Source organism: Trichoplax adhaerens, genomic scaffold (genome assembly GCF_000150275.1).
Source record: "Trichoplax adhaerens TRIADscaffold_3 genomic scaffold, whole genome shotgun sequence".
Classification (NCBI taxonomy): Eukaryota; Metazoa; Placozoa; class Uniplacotomia; order Trichoplacea; family Trichoplacidae; genus Trichoplax; species Trichoplax adhaerens.
In genome coordinates, this window is record NW_002060945.1 from 3,104,728 (window position 1) to 3,123,062 (window position 18,335).

General features: G+C 33.2%; 3 protein-coding genes across 3 annotated transcripts; 2 read left to right on the forward strand and 1 right to left on the reverse strand.

Moving 5' to 3' along the window:
- Nucleotides 1-657: 657 nt before the first annotated feature.
- TRIADDRAFT_22822 (uncharacterized protein) lies at nucleotides 658-4,442 on the reverse strand (the record flags this gene model as incomplete). The annotated part of the gene is made up of 8 exons (XM_002110876.1): nucleotides 658-816; nucleotides 910-1,044; nucleotides 1,117-1,237; nucleotides 1,550-1,653; nucleotides 1,745-1,839; nucleotides 2,119-2,177; nucleotides 2,523-2,606; nucleotides 3,736-4,442. 8 exons carry the CDS (start codon nucleotides 4,440-4,442, stop codon nucleotides 658-660), a joined length of 1,464 nt encoding a protein of 487 aa, XP_002110912.1.
- Nucleotides 4,443-8,950: 4,508 nt separating this feature from the next.
- Nucleotides 8,951-11,625, forward strand: TRIADDRAFT_2710 (uncharacterized protein; the record flags this gene model as incomplete). Its single annotated transcript, XM_002110356.1, has 6 exons — nucleotides 8,951-9,256; nucleotides 10,085-10,550; nucleotides 10,830-10,905; nucleotides 10,991-11,138; nucleotides 11,248-11,380; nucleotides 11,483-11,625. Coding segments are annotated over 6 exons (1,272 nt in total), but the record flags the coding sequence as incomplete, so codon positions are not given.
- Nucleotides 11,626-13,769: 2,144 nt separating this feature from the next.
- TRIADDRAFT_54338 (uncharacterized protein) lies at nucleotides 13,770-18,335 on the forward strand (the record flags this gene model as incomplete). Its single annotated transcript, XM_002110357.1, has 14 exons — nucleotides 13,770-14,059; nucleotides 14,230-14,339; nucleotides 14,460-14,539; nucleotides 14,633-14,680; nucleotides 14,815-14,919; nucleotides 15,258-15,293; nucleotides 15,428-15,529; nucleotides 15,670-15,799; nucleotides 15,919-16,029; nucleotides 16,186-16,334; nucleotides 16,475-16,607; nucleotides 16,828-16,882; nucleotides 17,968-18,042; nucleotides 18,236-18,335. 14 exons carry the CDS (start codon nucleotides 13,770-13,772, stop codon nucleotides 18,333-18,335), a joined length of 1,524 nt encoding a protein of 507 aa, XP_002110393.1.

Sequence of the window (18,335 nt, forward strand, 5' to 3'; positions counted from 1 at the left end):
TTCATTCCATTTGAATAGTAAGATTGTGTACAAGTCTCTGTACGATAAAAGGAAATAGAATCGAAATTCTAAGGATTATAATCTACCGTATAATTTAGGTCTAAATTACAGTACTATTTCACTAACGTGAACTCTAAAAAAAATATGTATGGAACGATTATGAATTTGAAACTGCTTCAACATTGATTTTACGCAATAGCTTATGTTAATATACATTCGAAGATAATAAAAATTTGACAATCTGTAGGGTGAGATTTTTTACCTGATAACAAATAGAATTTACCATATACCTGCAGTGTGTATAATTATAATGTTATCAAAAATAGATTCGGTTAGATATTAAGTTGTTGGAATGTTAAAGTAAGTTAATAAGATCGCTCATAAATTTGCTGACAGTATAAACATCACTGCAAGAGCAGGAGAGACTACAATACATTTTCGATTGATAGAACAATCGTGTCAATGGATTTTATTCACCAGAAAGATTAAAAATATAAGTTTGTATTGAATCTTTTGGAACCTCCATGTCGATGTAAATATTTCCAACCTTAAGGCTAAATTTTTCTACCATAGGATTACTATAAATAGAATAAATTGGGTAGCTTAGAAAGGTTGATATAAGATGGTTTATGAGACAACTAGCAACCAGCAATAAACTTAAAAGTTCTTTACGTACGGATTGAGAATGACAACAACGCCCCGGCCAGAGTCAATAACTCCAACAATCTTCGTGTTATTAGTGTCACCTTTAATTCCAACTCTTACGGAGCCCGGGTTGATGTACTTGCTAAAATGAGCCAAGTGATAAAACATGGGCTGCAAAAAAACATTTCAGCATACATTGTTAGCATAATTGATACACAAAAAATTATGTTTATAGAGATAAAAATATGAATTAAATTAGTGTACCTGTTTATAAATCACATCTTGTTTAGAGTCTATAATAATTGGAGAATCCGCAAAGTTCTTAACCCAATTTGGCCCTCCTTTTAAATCTAATACCAGATTCCAATCTAACCATCCAACCACAAAGTTATTCAAGTCCTTCATTGATATGGGAAGAATAGTTTAGCACGCATTAACTTAAAATCGATATCAGATTTGCAGGCTACTTACATCGATAATGCTGGTACTGTATCGTACACCCCTTGCCCAACTTCCTAAAAGTGGTCCAGGGGTGTCGAAAAGTGAAGTGCCAGTACAGGCTTCCGTTGCTAGAATGAAAACATCCGGAAACCTAATTTCGTAAGATGGCAATTGAATTGTGAGGACACACTAATCGATAATTAATACACTTCAGTACTTTTAATTAGGGTAAGTGGCTTAATAAAATATACTACATGAAGCATTACTAAAGTAATTATCAGTTGGAAATACAACTAAAATGTTTCCGAAAAACGTAAAATGTATCTATGATAAAATGTCGTCTATTTCAAAATGTAATCTTGTATGGAGAACAATTTCATAGGCATGTAGTAAAATTCTATAATAGTTATAATATCATAAAAGACTATAACATAGCAGATAGAACGGATGGTGTTTAACTTACAAATAATGAGTGACATTTAGTACCGTAACAGGTACAAGAACATCTAAATACCAATGGATTCCTATGCCTTTGACATATTTTCGGGCGTCCTTGTCTTTTAAAATCTAATTAAACAAAGTAGAATAGTTAATATTAGGCTACAAACATATAGTAGTCGCGCTTTAAGTTATATATAATCTCTTCAATGACGCTAACCTTGATGGCCCATTCCGGTAATAATGGTCGGTTGTCGTCTAGTATTATAAGGTTGACATGGCTGTAATTATGTTTGGCAAGTGTAGGCCCAAGATCTGCATTGATTTTGAAAAAAGTAATTAGAAAACCATTAGATACCTATGGATTTAAACATAGGTGAACAAATCAGTTATAAATTTCTAGCACTCTAGATGGAGATTATTTCTGCAACTTAATGCTAGAGGTTGATATAAGTGGTAATGAATCTTATGCTGTATAATAATATGCTTTTTGATACAGCAAATCGGGCGATATAGTAATATCTAATCTGATAAAAGGTAGACCGTATCGTTGGTCAATATACTTAAGTTTACTACATTATATATTATCTTTACCTTTTTTAATGAAATCTCTTTCTGCGTCTGGCTTAAATCCCATACATTGAAACGAGAAACTAAAGAATGATTAAAAAGTGGCGTGATGAGAAATTATATCAGCACACTCCAACATTAACATAAACATGTTATGATGATGAGTCCTTTCAATTATTAACAGTGATGTATGATAACAAGAACAAAAATTGACTATTATTCTTTATTTAGTATCAATAGTCTACAATAATTATATATAATCAGTGACATCTGATAACTTTTGTAATATCCTTATTGTTTAGGTTGTAAAATTTTCTCCATTTGAAATAGGTTAAATGTAAGTGGCTTTTAGCTGTCAATAAATACGTATTAACTTCATGTGGATATGCAGTAAAGAAACGGGTTTACCTATTAATCATAAAACTTACTTTGGTGTATTACCATCCGTGGGCTCATTTTGTGCAGTAATTCCCCAAAATGTTATGCCTCGCTTGGAATAGGAATCTAAAAATCTAATCCAATAACTAAAATTAATTTACTACTCTTATTAAATATTAACTATTAGTCAAGAATCTTGATTGCTATAGGATATAATCTAATATAATTTAATTCAGTTTTTATTTAAATTGGTCAATTATCGCTATCTACCGTAATACATATGCGCGTATATATGTATCTCTGTAGATAAATATACGCGTAGAGATCAACAGTACAGCATGTACACATACTGTCTATAATATGCAATAAAATTGAGAGTATATAAATACAAGTAATTAATTAGCAATTACATTTAAAACAGGCAATCGATTAAAAGTTTAATGACAGTATGAATGTTGATCTTTCGAATGGCTAGGCTTTTAAGGCAATTTCAAGAGAAATTTTTCCAATTCTGACTACAATATATTATTATTACTACGGTAGTGATTATCATGTGATTCTGGTGGGAACTGGCGTCAAGGTTTTAATTAATTAAAGTGTTCATATTGAGATACAACAAATCGTGTCCAATTATCATCGGCATTCTAGAGAGTGAAAATAAGTATGACAATTTCAGTAGGTCTCATTTATAAGGAGAAGGAAAATATCAAACTTTACGGAAAGGAGCTGTTAATCATTCCATCCTCGTATCTGCAGCATACCTAATGCTGTCAGCAATATTTAGGTACTGTCTACAGTAGGATGATTCTGCTGCAGTACAATACCTATAGCGCTTGTTTAGCGTTGGATTTGCATGTAGCGATTGATCTTGTTGATATTATACACTGTACACTAGTGTACAGTATACAGTAATGATAAAAATAATCCTAAGCATGATTAATGACCCTCTCCCATATAATAGCTACGGATTTAAATATTCCATTCTCAACTTGATGTACTTGCATCAATGATGTCAATACGATCAATTAGCAATAAGGAAAATACATCTTTGTTGTAGAATAAATAAATATCATATACAGTGTACCATGGGTCGGATGATGATGGTCACTACCGATCGTTTTTCAATCTACTGTAGAACTATCGTCAACGATAGGACTGTACTGTAATCAAAGTTGAGTATACTGTACGAGTATAAGGAGGCAGTTTTAATTGAATGTAGAGTCTCTCTTTGTAAACATCATTATCATAACCAAGTTGTCTTACTTGACAAAATAGTTGGCCCAAGTAGTATGATAATTATCGCCAGCTTGACCTTTTAAACTACCCATTCCGATCAGTTTGTTATTGGTTTTCATCCATGCAGGGGCAGTCCATGGAGTAGCAACTAACTTAAGGGGTTTGTCAGCGATTTTATTAGCTAACTTGATGATAGGAATTTTATAATGTAAATCTTCCATAGCCAAGGAGAAATTTTTCAAGTCAAAATCAGGCTTATTGTTGTTATCATCATAGGTATAACGATGTGTTGAAAAATCGGTACTGGCAATAGGTACACGGCCCATGGTGTATCGACTGCCATCCTTGGCATAATAAGATCGCATAATCTGCATGCGTAACCGGGCTGATACATTGTTGATTAACATTGTTGCAGAATCGGTAAAAGCACCACCAAAACCAGCAATTTTTTGATATTTTAGATCAGGCCTAAAGGTTAAAATCTTCTTATTGGATGGTTTGTTACTGGTGGAAACGGTCTTTCTGACTAGCCTATCGCCTGAACTTGTACTCTGGATAACAATTACTTTGCCATTATCCACTTTATCGATCGGATCGGAACTATCGCAATAGCTACTATTACAAACACATACGACTCCATTTTTCATCATTTTCTTCCAACATGGTTTACTGCCTGATACTACAGCCACCATAAATAAGCTTGCTAGAAGCCAATTGAATTTCAACCAGATCATCTTGAAACAACTGTACAATCCGATTTATATTGAATTTTCTTCTCGATCGCTATCTAACTTATAACATCTTCTGATGGTATTTTCTAGTTACTAGATAACTAACATTGGACGTATTGTTTATCGATTGATGGGCAAGAGGTCTAGCGAGAGGGTGGTAGCACAGATGACAGTCCCTTAGCGGTAGTAATCGTTTAGCCCTGTTGTCGTGGATGGCTCGTTGGTTATTCAGTCAACGCAGGGCGTGGCGTGATCGTATGATTCTACAGTCTGTCAATGCACTAATGTACTGTAGCAGTGAAAGCGAGCTAACTGAGCAAGCGCATACTGGACAATCTGGATTGGAGACTGTACTATTGAATGCCTCGAGAATGCGCGTGACCGTCACCTGAGGCATATCACTGTCAGTACTGGCATCCGTTATTAAAGCACAACATCGCCATTCATTCCCAAGAAATGGAGTATTGATTGATTGATTTTGTTTGATTTGATTTACAGTTAGGCATACTGACAGCAAAAGCCAAAATAGAATTGCTAGTTTAGATCTAGTTCGTTTGGCGATGTAGAGAAAATAGTCGCATTTTGAATGTATTACCATCAATAACAACACCATCCGCTCTCATTTTGTTTCAAGGCGTACAGTAGAGTCGACGTACAGTAGTAGTATAGAAGATAAATGCACTAAATGCCAATTGACTTCCATTTTCTGAAATTAAAAAGTCGCCAAGTATTGTACGAGCATAATAGAAGGAAGCAGCCCTTACGAATATTCTTATAAGTAGCATTGGATGATAATACGTCATCATCAAATAGAACATAGGAGAAAGTAGGTTTAGAATAGCATTCGCGTCTCAGTAGGTACTCTCTTTAGTAGTCCCTCAACTCATCAACAACAACTTCAGCAGTAACGCATTCTAAATTCACAATACAGCATAGAATGACTTCATCAGCACTCGTAGAGAGAGTATAGATGGACAGTAGTCAAGAATGCATTACTATCGCATTTCATTTCCTTAAATTGCTTTTGCTAAATACCTTGCAGTCAACTATCGTAAGGATATCGTAGAACAGCGTGGATTAACATGCGACATCAACGCAATTATAATCTCAATAATATTGACCTAGATCTCTGCAACAGCCTAGCCTAGCCAGTCAATATAAAAACTATATCCAGGGTCATACATCGATTTCAGATCGCGACAGAATATCCTCGGCAAATGATAAGCTGATCGAATTCTTTGCCACAATGTACCATTTGCAAAAGTGATTTTCAATAATTGAAATATTATACTCGTATTTATTATCATTCATTACTTGTTCAAAATGAATTACCTTTATCTTTCATTTTCCCTGCAGTACAATTATTACTTTGATGGAATAGCTCGATTTTTATCAACAACTGCGTGACTCATTTAATTGAATTGAGCTTATTTTGGATATTACCATAAAAGAGCACTTTCTCATTCTCGTAGTATTACCAACGAGTGTAAAAGAAGAAGAATTTTCTGTTACGTTGTTTCGGGTATTCCTGTGCGTAGGTACAATTCTTGCACCACGTCTATGTGGATACCATTGAGCAAAATATTTATTACTGTTATGGTCAATCCTCGAAGTTGGATACTCTTGGAAAGGATGTTCAAATGTTGCAAATTCATTCTATTTATTGATATCATTACATCTAGTAGAGGAAGTTGAATTTGAACGATACAAGTTTCAATACACAGTATATAAAAATAGCTGCCGCCAAATAATATTCAAGATATTCTCTATAATGTCTAGTATAATTATAATCCTACAACGATATCAATTAGCAATTTTTCAGAAAGAAGTGTTGTTCGAGTCACAACAATCTATCAGCGATTTCATGAATATTGTTCATTTTGTCATGATTACAAATCTCGATTTTAATATCAAACTCATGCAGATTTTAAAGATGAAAGTAATATCATTGGCGAAAACTCTAGCTGCTACGGTACTCTACAGCTCATTCCTATGATCAAATGTAAATGAGAGTTGTACAGTACTGTATTCAGCGACAGAGCTTGCTCATGTTCGTAGAGAATCCCGTCGTTCAATCGTGAACATCTGTGCCTAATTAAATGGATTAGTTCGTAGACCAGACCACTGTACAGTATAAAAACTCCACTACCAGTGTCCTTCAAAGTCAAGCCCCGACTTGAACCCGACTCGAGGGGGGATTGGGCTTAAAAATTTCCATGGTGATACAGTGTTTGTATAGCAATTGCTCTCATTTCGGGTTAGAAAATCAATCATTGGATTGGGTTCGAGTTGTGTTTTTACTCCATTTAATTGCTCTCGCCATCACTCTACTTCGTATATCAACGCCATTTCAGTATCGGTGTTCATTAGGCCATACGAGAATATTACAATACTCTATACTATATCGCAGTTTCAGTTTACTGTATACAGTACAGTATGTCGAAGGTATTTTAGCCGATAAATTTTAACCAGAAAAATCAATGATTCCCTTTATCCTGCACAAACTATACATCAATCGGTAGAGAAAGATCGAAATAACATAGTTCATCAATTAAAATCGGCATGCGATGTCTATTTTCTTCATAATAACTAGTTAAAGTAGGCAAACTGGATGTATATCATTGTATTGCGATCTAGTCAGTCAGTCAGTACGTCTATGATATCTGATTCAAATTGATCGCGATCCAGTCCGCCTGTCAGTCAGTCAGTACATCTCTGATACCAAACTATACTGTACCAGGATCCACTCAAAGAGAATAGGTTTTGACTGAACTGCGCTGCACTGCATTGCTCGCCACGGTGTTTATACTGTACTATACCGCTTTTACGCACCAAATTCAAATTTATTTAACCAGGATTCAATTTTAAAATTAGAGCAAAAACACAAGCGAGCAGCTGTAAAACATTCTATCAACAGGATCCAAGCCATGAAATTGCTATTCGCTATCGGTTTATGATTCTTGGTGAACAGTAATGATGAAGATCATTTGATATAACTATAATACAGTCTACCGGTAGTTGCTATTAAGTTGATTGTCGACGTAATAGTACGAATTCCATTTTTACCGTTGAAGACGCCAAATGACCAGAACGACTTTTGCAAATTTCTTGTTTTGAATGCTTTTATTAGTATACGCGTAATTAGAATTAATTATTATTGTTATGCAGAAGATATTAACGTTATGACATCAATACATACTTTATTTTTACATTAGCTATGGCAGTAGCCAATACTGATACAAGTATTACAATTTTCATGTTAGTCAAATAATGCTGTACACCTTGTCATACTTTAGATAGGACGTTGAATTATTATTATTATTATTTATTATACATGATCATGGCCAGACTGAGCTACAGTTTACAGTCATAATTTTGAACCTTATTCAATTCTACTGTAGTTAAGTAAACGTAGCGATAGATTGACATCAGTAAAAAATTTCAAAATGGCGGAAGATCATTTACAACATAAATTGATTAGAGCAATTGAAAAAGAAGATTTAAGGTATAGTAGTCAACATTTGCTGTATCCCTTTTGATATCACGTCGTTCATAATAAAATACGCAGAGTATACAGTACAGTACAGTAAAGTGTTCACTTGGTAAGATCCTACTTTGCAAAGATTCATTATTTCAACGCTATCGACTGTAAAATAATAAGAAATGTTAGATCGGCAGTATTAGCTGTCCCCGTTAGCATTTGAAAATCATCTAGCCAATCATAAAATGCATGTACAGTGGATTAGCAATTAGCCGAGGTGATAAACATTGTTGATTAAAAAGCTTGCGTAACCTCCGCTTTTAATTCACTAACTGGGGGTGTTAATAATATTTTAAACGTCAATTATAGAGGTGATGATACTTACTAAACCACTCATATAAACATTGCCAAAATCAATTGCAAAAGTTATATTCCTATGCTGTATTCGGTAGATCGGCACTAGTAGATAAGCCAAGCCGGATTATCGTAACGTCACGACTATGCACTAGGGTCTTATAAGTCTCTGATGGTACAAATATCGATATTACTGCACAGTATACTGTGTTCGTATATCGTCATTGTTCCGGATAAATAAATTGTAATTATAAATTGATGTAATTTATAATTTATCGTGTACTAGATGTAATTATGTAATCGATAACTAAATCCTAAATTATAGATACTAAACTGATCAGATACCTAGTAGTAGGGTTGTAGATTCCCATGCCTTACCACTCTTTCTTTCAATTACTATACTGTACAAAAGTGCTACGATATTTTATAGAAATATCATGGAATAATTGTACACAGCGTGACAAACTGTTAAAGCCTTGCAATGTGTCATGTATTAATATCATATGAGTAATGAAATGATGAAATTGCACTTCATTATAATCCGACAAAAATTTTATAGACAAAGTGAAGATGCTCGTAATTTAGCAAAAATAATTTAACAAGCATAATTTATTAAGCAAACTTCTACGTCTATCAATTACAATATAGATATATGGCGACATTGTTCAAACTCGGTGCAGATCCAAATCATCCAGATGATACGTTCGGAAGTCCATTTCATCTAGCTGTAGCCAACGCTAATCCCCAAAATGCATCGGCTCTCATTGCTACAATGTTGCGAGCAGGTGCTGATCCAAATCTACGTGCAACAGATGAAGGCTTAACTCCTCTACACGTAGCAGCCGCTTGGGCCCGACCTCGATGCCTTCAACAGCTCATTTCTCATGGAGGAGATCCCTCGATAACAACAGCTTGTGGCCAAACTGTATCCGAACTAATTGATGACATTACCAACGACGACGATCGATCGATATGCAAATCAGTTATACAGCGCGCACCATATACTACTGGCTCCTTGTATGGTAAATCAAAGCGTCGAGTATCAGGGAAATTGGATGCTGCATCATTACTCTCTGCTCGACGTAAAATATTTAACGACAATGATGACAAGAAAGAAAATGTCGACATTATAAAATTTACCAGTAGCAGCCAAATTTGCAATGACTTGCCTCAACCAGAAAACAAGCCTAATGAATACGAGAGCAATAGCAAACATTCATTCGCGAAAATGTCGAGGGATAATGGTTACTATCAAACAGCTGGTACTACGCATAAATCCCCATATTCAACGGCGAAGAATAGTAAACTGGACAATTTGACGCTTATTACTAGTAGCCCTCGATTAAATTCGGAGCAAATAGATCAACTTTCTTTAGATAGTTCTGATTCTGTAGTTTACCCAACGGATGTAAGTGAGAATTACGACTCAACATTTTGTGACGTTACTGGGCTGGAAAATTATTCATACTCGTATTTGAATAGCTTTGGAGAAAATAATTCACAAGCTAAACTAAGTAAAATGGTGTCTAATTCCTTTCAATCATCCTCGTCTAGTTTTTATTCCATTTCTTCTATAGAATGTAGCGATGCCGATGACGTAAATCAAATTGATCCTTGCGTTCATAAACATACAGATGATAGCGATGAGATTTCAGATGCTATCAAGAATAAATTGCTTATCAGCACAGATGGTAATATCGCTAACCAAAACAGCAAACAACTATCTATCAATAATAAAGAACACAACTTGAGTACCAAATTTAACAGCTTTAACAAAAGTACGGTCAGTGATGAATCAGAAACAAACGAGCTTTTCTCGTATACACCAGAGATTAAATCACCAAAATATCATCACAATCAAAATTTAGCGCGTATAAATAAAGAAGTTGCAAGTCTGGAAGTCACTAATCTAACTGAAAACGACAGCTACAACGCTACAAGTGAAGCAATTACCTTGCAACAAGAGGGCCCTTCTGACGAAGAAATTTGGTCGAATTATGTATCAGATGGTAATTCTATAGAATCAGAAAGTGATACTATCATATACGATTGGAACGAAATATGCTCTCGTTTATCATTGGCGAGTAGTGATCTGAGTAAAGGAAATTTTGAAGAAGAAGTAGAAATTCCTTCTGTTATGTTATCTTGGTCAAATGACAAAATTCGACAGGAGCTCAAAGATTATGGGGAAATACCGGGACCGATTACCGCAACAACTAAGAAAGTGTATCTTACCTACATCGTCAAATTAAAGCAGCAAATTTATAATCAAGCCGGTTCAAAGTCTACAATAAGTATGAATCTATACCATTTCTAGAAGATTAAAATTTAATAATTAAGCATTAATATCTGAATTCCTATATCTAGTATAAGCTGTAATGCAATTTTCGTAATTAATTACTTTCCACATTATTGGCTATCCTTGTAACTTATGGTGTATTTTACGATAATAGTTAAGTATCCACCAGAAATTTCAACATTACTAAAGACTGGTAACATTACGGAAGATATGGCGAAATTAGAACAAGAATTGAAAGCCGAATTTCAACACCCAGATCCAAATCGAAAGTGGCGAGAGGGAACCGCCAAGCATTCGTTCAATTACCTTTTATTGGACTCACGTATTACAAAGTAACTTAAATAAAGGGACCAGTAATCTTGATTGTACACCATGCATATTCTATAAACATAGCTTAAAATTTACTGTATCTTCTAGAAATCTACCTTCACGAAGCAAGGGATGTAGCGACACCGAGCTGATGAAAGATTTTATACGAGCTGTATTCTACATCGGTAAAGGTCAGAAAGCGCGGCCATTTGCTCATTTTTATGAAGCTATAAAAGCAACAGACTCTCCAGCTAAGGTATTCAATAAATGCTATCAGCTATTTTAGCAATAAATAATAAATTCGTTGTATCGAATTAAATGATTGCAAGTCCCTTGTAAATAACAAAAGTATCATTTGTTGTTAGAAATCTGGAAAGAAAGTTGAGCGAATCCAAGAAATTTGGAATGAAGGACTTGGTATTATATCTCTCCATTGCTTTCAAAGTGTCATACCGGTTGAAGCTTATACAAGAGAGGCAGCAATGATCGACGCTATAGGTAAATTGAAGACTGGATTGAACCAACATCTAGGATGTAATATTTTTAAAATTGCTTGCTTGTCAAAATAGTTGTGATTCTAAGATTATCTTCTCTTTTCAGGTATAAGTAATTTAACTAATGAAAGGAAAGGTGATTATTACGGCGTAGCTAGAACATGGGTACACGTGAAACGGCGTAAATTAGGAGCATATCTCTTGTATCGTGCTATGAAAATATTATTAAATGAAGGCGAGAGACCGCTATTTCAAGGGGATTTTCACAAACGCAATAAGAGTACTAATACCTAAATCTTTCCGTATTAATTAACATAATATCTTTAATCGGTATTGCGGTTGTTTTTAATTAGGATATTCCAGTTATATTACCTACTTTAAATTAAATAATTGTAATCTTTTATGACTCTACCTGCCAAATGAGCCATTTCTAAAAATAGAAATGTGTTTCAGATTTTTATAACGCTTACGAAGGTTAAAAATATGTGCAGTATATAGTTGCAAAGATACTAGGACGATTATGGAAGCTCTGTAACAAATAGAAGCCAAATATCGATTATGTCATTATCAAACGTGACAGATAAATTTATCCTCAGACTCGTATAACTAGTGTATAAATGTGTAATTTTATAGTACATAAAGTAATTAATAAGGTACTGGATTTTGTTCGAAATTCGATAAAATTATGTAAATAGCAATATCTTAAAACTCAAGTTACCGGTTTTAAATAATCTTATATCCTTCAAACTTAAAATAGTATTGTAAAATTTAAAATGATAAAAAAATATCATTTGGATTCTAATTACGAGGGTTTAAGATGCTGTATTTGTTGCTAATGTTTTCAATTTTTTAAGGTAAATAGCATCCAATGAATATAACCATATAAATACATATGGGCATATGTTACAACTATCTTAATTTATATAGCATGTATTACATTCTGTTCCTAGAACATCCTATTCCCGCTGGATTAATCGTTAGCATTAATACATACGACTGATACGAGTACACCTATACAGACTCTCAAGCATTTTTATATTTAAATACTGTCAAGAATTACAAATGTTACGTCACAGCGAATGTCTTGGCCGAGCTTCTCTATTTACGATTTAAGCACCTGTTTTATTTTAGATTTATTAAATTGATGATGTCAAGATGGTATATTATAAAGTATTACTATTGTGCAAAGCCGAATCATATAAATATTGTACGAGTATAACTACGATATGAGCCAGTTCTCTTTAGAGTGCTATCAGGCAAAATAAATTGTAGTAAAGCTGCAAAATTTGCCTAAAATTCTATACATGCAGATAGATGAAAGTTATTCAGCTTTATATTCGTATAATTTTTATTACATTTTTATTCACTCTCGTGATTTTAGGGCACCTTACAGTACTCTGATTCGAACTGGTTCACACTGTACATATCTGTGTACTATTAAATAGAGTCAAAATAAAATTCCAGCTTCTGCTTTAATTGAAGGCTTTACATATTAATAACTTGTTGTCAACACCAACTGTACGCAGCCATCACACACCTGTTGGTCTATGTTAAGACAAATATAAGTATATATCTACAGTAGTATATATGTTACTGTTCATGGCAGTACCTGTCCGCACGTCCGTCTGAACGTAAAAAGCCGGACATCGGACAGCCCATAGACTGGATCAGAGACTGTACCGTATTGTATTCGATCTTTAAGCTCCATCCAATTACGTAAGAGGTTTTGTATGAACTTTAGGTAAGACATGAAATACTATAGCAATCCTTACCAGAGGTTACCATGGATTCCAAGCATTATTTATTTGTGCGCAGTGATTCTATTAAAGCATTATACAGTATAATACTATAACGTTTAAAATATATACAGTAGACTAAAAGCAGACTGTATATGGTTGACAATAATTAATTGAAATTGAAATTGCAAGATTGCTATTTTATAAATACTGTTGTTAACTTAAGTAAGTTTCGTTTTACTGTTCGTTATTGATTCCTTCATATGTGTATTCATGTAATAAGCGATGAACCAGGTGCGTATTCTCAACTATAAGTACTGTACATATAAGACTAAACTACTTGCAAATTTTTGATCCGCTAATCACTTTAAATATTACTAGTTGATATTATGGTTAGATTTTTCAGCTCTAGTCGATATAATATTGTTGAGCAGAAATGAATTAAAGTAGTTATTTGTTAATAACGTTATTTCACATCACTTATTTACATCACCTACTGATATCGTAATTTCCAGGATCGCTGATTGCAAAGTTCGATGGTTGAAACTCAAATCATTTACATAAACTCCAACACTATCCTATATATTGGGACGAATAATATAATAGATCAATAGACTGATAGCATAGTAATTTAACTACCCATCAGATATATCTATAATGTTAAATCAAAGTGGAGACAATACGACTAGTAAAGAAGACGCAGCTACTGCAGATGGTAATCCACCGCATGGCTTAAATCGGACTAAAAAGGTTCGAGATCAAGACCCTGTTAAAACTCTCGATGAATGGATGATTCGAAATAAGCTCACAGTGTGGCCAAAGTCTCGTAGAGGTGAAGACACCTTAGGGATTAATAAAGAGGAAGTATTAAATATTTTGGGAACTCCATCAGAAATTAAAGTTGGTCTCGCGAGTTCAGCTCGTATCCTCTATACGTTCAACTTGATGTGCAAACTACAATTATAATTATATATTACAAAATCATTCTGTTGCTGTCATTAATAAGCGATATATTAAGTTACTAATTATGACATTAAATTCATTCAAAATCGTTGTTCTTAACTGATCAATTATCACTAGCTCTCAATACATTTTTGATTGATAATGTGATTCAAAGGTTAGAAAACATTGAAAGTCGATTAAATACCTATACGTCGCAGATCGTAACAACTAAGGCTCCTCCAAGACCTGATAGTATCGCTACATGGATTATTTCAACTAGCAGCTGTAAGTGGCTTCTGATAAAAGAAACTAGCTAAAATGTCGTTACAAAGTTGTTTATAACATAATAAAAACAATTAGAAGTGCTTGATAGCAGCTATGTTGGCATCTTCACAAAATTTTTAGGCATTCAGGACTTGGTTAGTGAAGATTCTCACGAACTGAAGTCACTGTCTCAAGATAAGGTCTCCTCTATTCATCAACAGGTATAGGAGAATATTATCATTTGCCGAATTTCTTAGATTGAGCCGTTTAGGTTATTATAGTAAGTATTAAGTCGACTATTTATTGTATTATAGGCTAAAGGTCTTAATGGAAGCTATCTAATTAGAATGAGAAATATAAAGGTTAGATTGTATATACTTTGGCTTAAGGGATAGGAAAGTTAAAATTGCAAGTCATATAAGATATTGAATACTATATTATAATAATAATGTTCATTTCACTGGCGATATATAATCTTTTGGGGCTGATAATTTAGTTTGCAGTGTATCCTGGATTTACAGACGGCGAATTAACCCCTCTACCTTGTCAACTGGAACCATTACAAATCCTGTATCGTGTAACTAAATTACAGCATTTTAAAGTAAGATTTGCGTTTTAAAATCTTTATTTATCAAACGAATATAGATGTTTCTATTTACAAAACAATGTAAATGTAATAGTAGTCTAAGTTGAAACTTATTCAATCTGTTTCTATGCCGTTAGCCGGAATTTGAAAAAGAATGGAAAAAGTATTTTATGTCCGATGCTTCAATAGCTATGTTTTTGGTAACAAGTATAGCGATTACTGTATACAATAAAGATATCGTTACATTTTATAGATGATAGTAAAAGTCAATGTTTTAAACTACTTACTGTATAACATTTTTAAAGTGAAATTGGATACTAATTGATTATATCTATAAAATATTTAAATGGCAGGATATCTTCTGGTGGTTTTTTCTCGAGAATGTATCCGTAAGTCTTGTAATTATGACCACTACGTTTGCATCATTTAATTTTAGCGGCATATTTTAATAATATGTTCGTACGTGTGCATTGTCACAACGTTCAATAATGCTTATTCTATAACTTATTCACTTCAATATTAGCCTGATGGCAAAATTCAAGATCGAATTTTTACTCGAATTTCCGATAGTTACGTGGTTTTGATAACAAAGTTAGCCGATTCTATTAAAGATTTTTTTTACAAGGTAGGGAAGCAAAATAGGACTAAACTTTTGTAGATTGGCTTACTTATGATAATTTATCAATTACGATTAGGATCGAATATTCAGATTGTTAAATGTGGTATCTACGGAAATGTTAATTAATTTGTCTATTTCGTTTCTAGTATTTTAGCAACTGTTTAGCACAAGCTGCCCATGCTGTCTTTGTAACAGCCTACCCAGAGTCTTTTAAAATGTTTATAAGTGAAGAGTTTAGAAGTAACCTATTGAATTATGTATCAGAATGGATCGATGGTATACCAGCCATTTAATGCTATTATTTTATAGATTTGTGTTTTCGCACACTCAATCCTTTAAATAATTACTAAATTAAAGTATGTTATTTAAAATAATGTGTTGCCGTATTATTGCAGGTTGCCATCCTCCTCCGCGTACTTGGAGTAAATGGCATATTGATGAACCGAAAAATATTTTAACAAAGCTAGAAAAAGAAAAAAATTTAATGAAAGAAGGATTTAAAGAAGGTAATACAGTATGATAAATCATGTTCGAGTAAGAAACATATCTGATCGAAAATTAGTTAGCAATACCTTGAGAATTATCAATTAGATATATGGTTGTACAATCTTCTTCGATTGTAAGTTTATCTTACCCTTCTTCTAAATATTTTTTATTATCAGTGGTAGCTGCTATTGATTTACCAACAATGGAAAATGCAGCGGTCGATCGTGAAAAACAAATAAAAAGTAGAATTTTGTCCAATACAACTCGTACACAATCTACAAGAACTATAAAAGAGCTGGCAAAAAAAGGAAAATTGAAGCCACTGGTAATCGCTAAAGGCTATTTACATCCATTGAACTTTTAAAGATACTATTGCTATCATTTCTCTATCGAGCTAACAATTATGATAGTATGCTTGCAAGGTTATATTAACATGACTCATTTATTTATTCTGCTATAATTTAGTCCCATGTTATCGGCCAAGGAGAAGAATTTCATAAAGTATCGTTTAATGCTAAAGGCCGTAGCCCATTGATTACACATTTCTTAAGGAAAAATAATGTGGTTCAAGAGGATACTAGAACAGCTATTAAACTAAGTCGAACTCAAATTGCCAAGCTGCCATATCTTTTTTTACCCGTGATGGTTGATTTTTTTTTCTCCTTAGATGTTATTGAATTACTGAAATTTACCGTAATTGATCTAATCAATTTTTAGTCTGTCATTACTGAATTAATGATATATAGAATCGTTCTATTTTTGATTGATGTACCAATTCCTTAACGTAAACACTCCTGAAAATGCATTAACATATCAAGAATTAATTGATGATACCCAAAAGAAAGCAAAAGTTTTGGATGATGAATATCAAAGGTGAGTCAACTTACTTCTTGTTTCATAGGATAGAGTTCCTCAACGATTGATTGACTAGTAGATATAACATATTCTACAACACTCTTACCGTATATAGGCCGATTAGGTATACACTACATAGATTGTGATACTTTTAATTCTGTTAGGCGTTTGTATAAGAAAGATGACCGTTTGCAGCTTGATATACTCGTCAGCTTTGTTGATATCATTTTTAAGCATCTAATAAGTATTATCCAACTCGAAAGCTGCATATCGCATTCATATCTTCCCTATACTGTACGATATGTACAAACATGTATCAATCTATATTATGCCAGGTTACAGTGATACATCTTAATATGTTAATAGCGCTACCTATTTAATATGTCGTTAATTACCATTGTATATATCTATAAATAGATAGCTCATAATTAGTTGTACCATAACGAGTACTCATAAATTATTTATTTACGTTAGATTTTCATACACTTAATTGTTGTTTCATACAAGTTTAATCAGACTGATATTTTAGCTCTGTGATATTCTGGATTTATTTGCAGTATGTAAACGAGCCAGTGATGATCAAAGTATCAAGGCTTTATTTCAACATTACTACTACGGATTAATTTGTTTTAACTTAGATAGGTCATATTTTGTAAAACATCGAATTCTTTCCTTATTTCATTATTCTTATGAGTTATTTTATTCTATACTTGAAATATTCCAAGGGTTGTCTATTCCATCAATCCTTTATTAATTCGACAAGGATTGAGTAAAGTATAAATACCGTACCGTACTTGCAGCTCATTGCATTTATACTGCTAGGGTTTACTTTGTAGACTATACTGAACTTGGTAGATAACCCGAAGTAATATCCTCGATAGTTTATTGTGCTCTTGATTTCCCTTACACAGACACCGTTGGCAGAATATGCTATGGTAGTTCTTAATATTGACAGTTTTGAATGCTTATTGTCAAATTGCATATACATATTAATATATTCTACTTTGTACGTTGTTCAACCATGCCTCCATAATTCGTAATATATTAACTGTAGTTTTAAATCTATAAAAATAATAATGAATTTTGCTTTTGCACAATGATAGATTGTGTGCTGAAACTGATGACGATATAAGAAATATCAATATTGAAAGAAAAGAAATGGTTAAAGATATTTCAAAGTGAGTACGGTATAATCACATTTACTGTAAAGAATTATTTTGACCGTTAACTTTGAAGGATTACTGTTATATTCATCTGTGCTTTAATAACTCTGCTATAATTTTCGCAATCGATTTTGCTCTTTATTTCTGCATAAATAGCTTTTAATTGTTTAACTGATTTGTTTTTCTTTTACTAATAAACTGTGATCAGTCAAAAGAACAATATTTTAAATCAGCCTGGAGAATTAAAGTATTTAAGTGATCAATTAATGGATAAAAAGGTTGGTGTTATTGACAGTAACATTTTATAG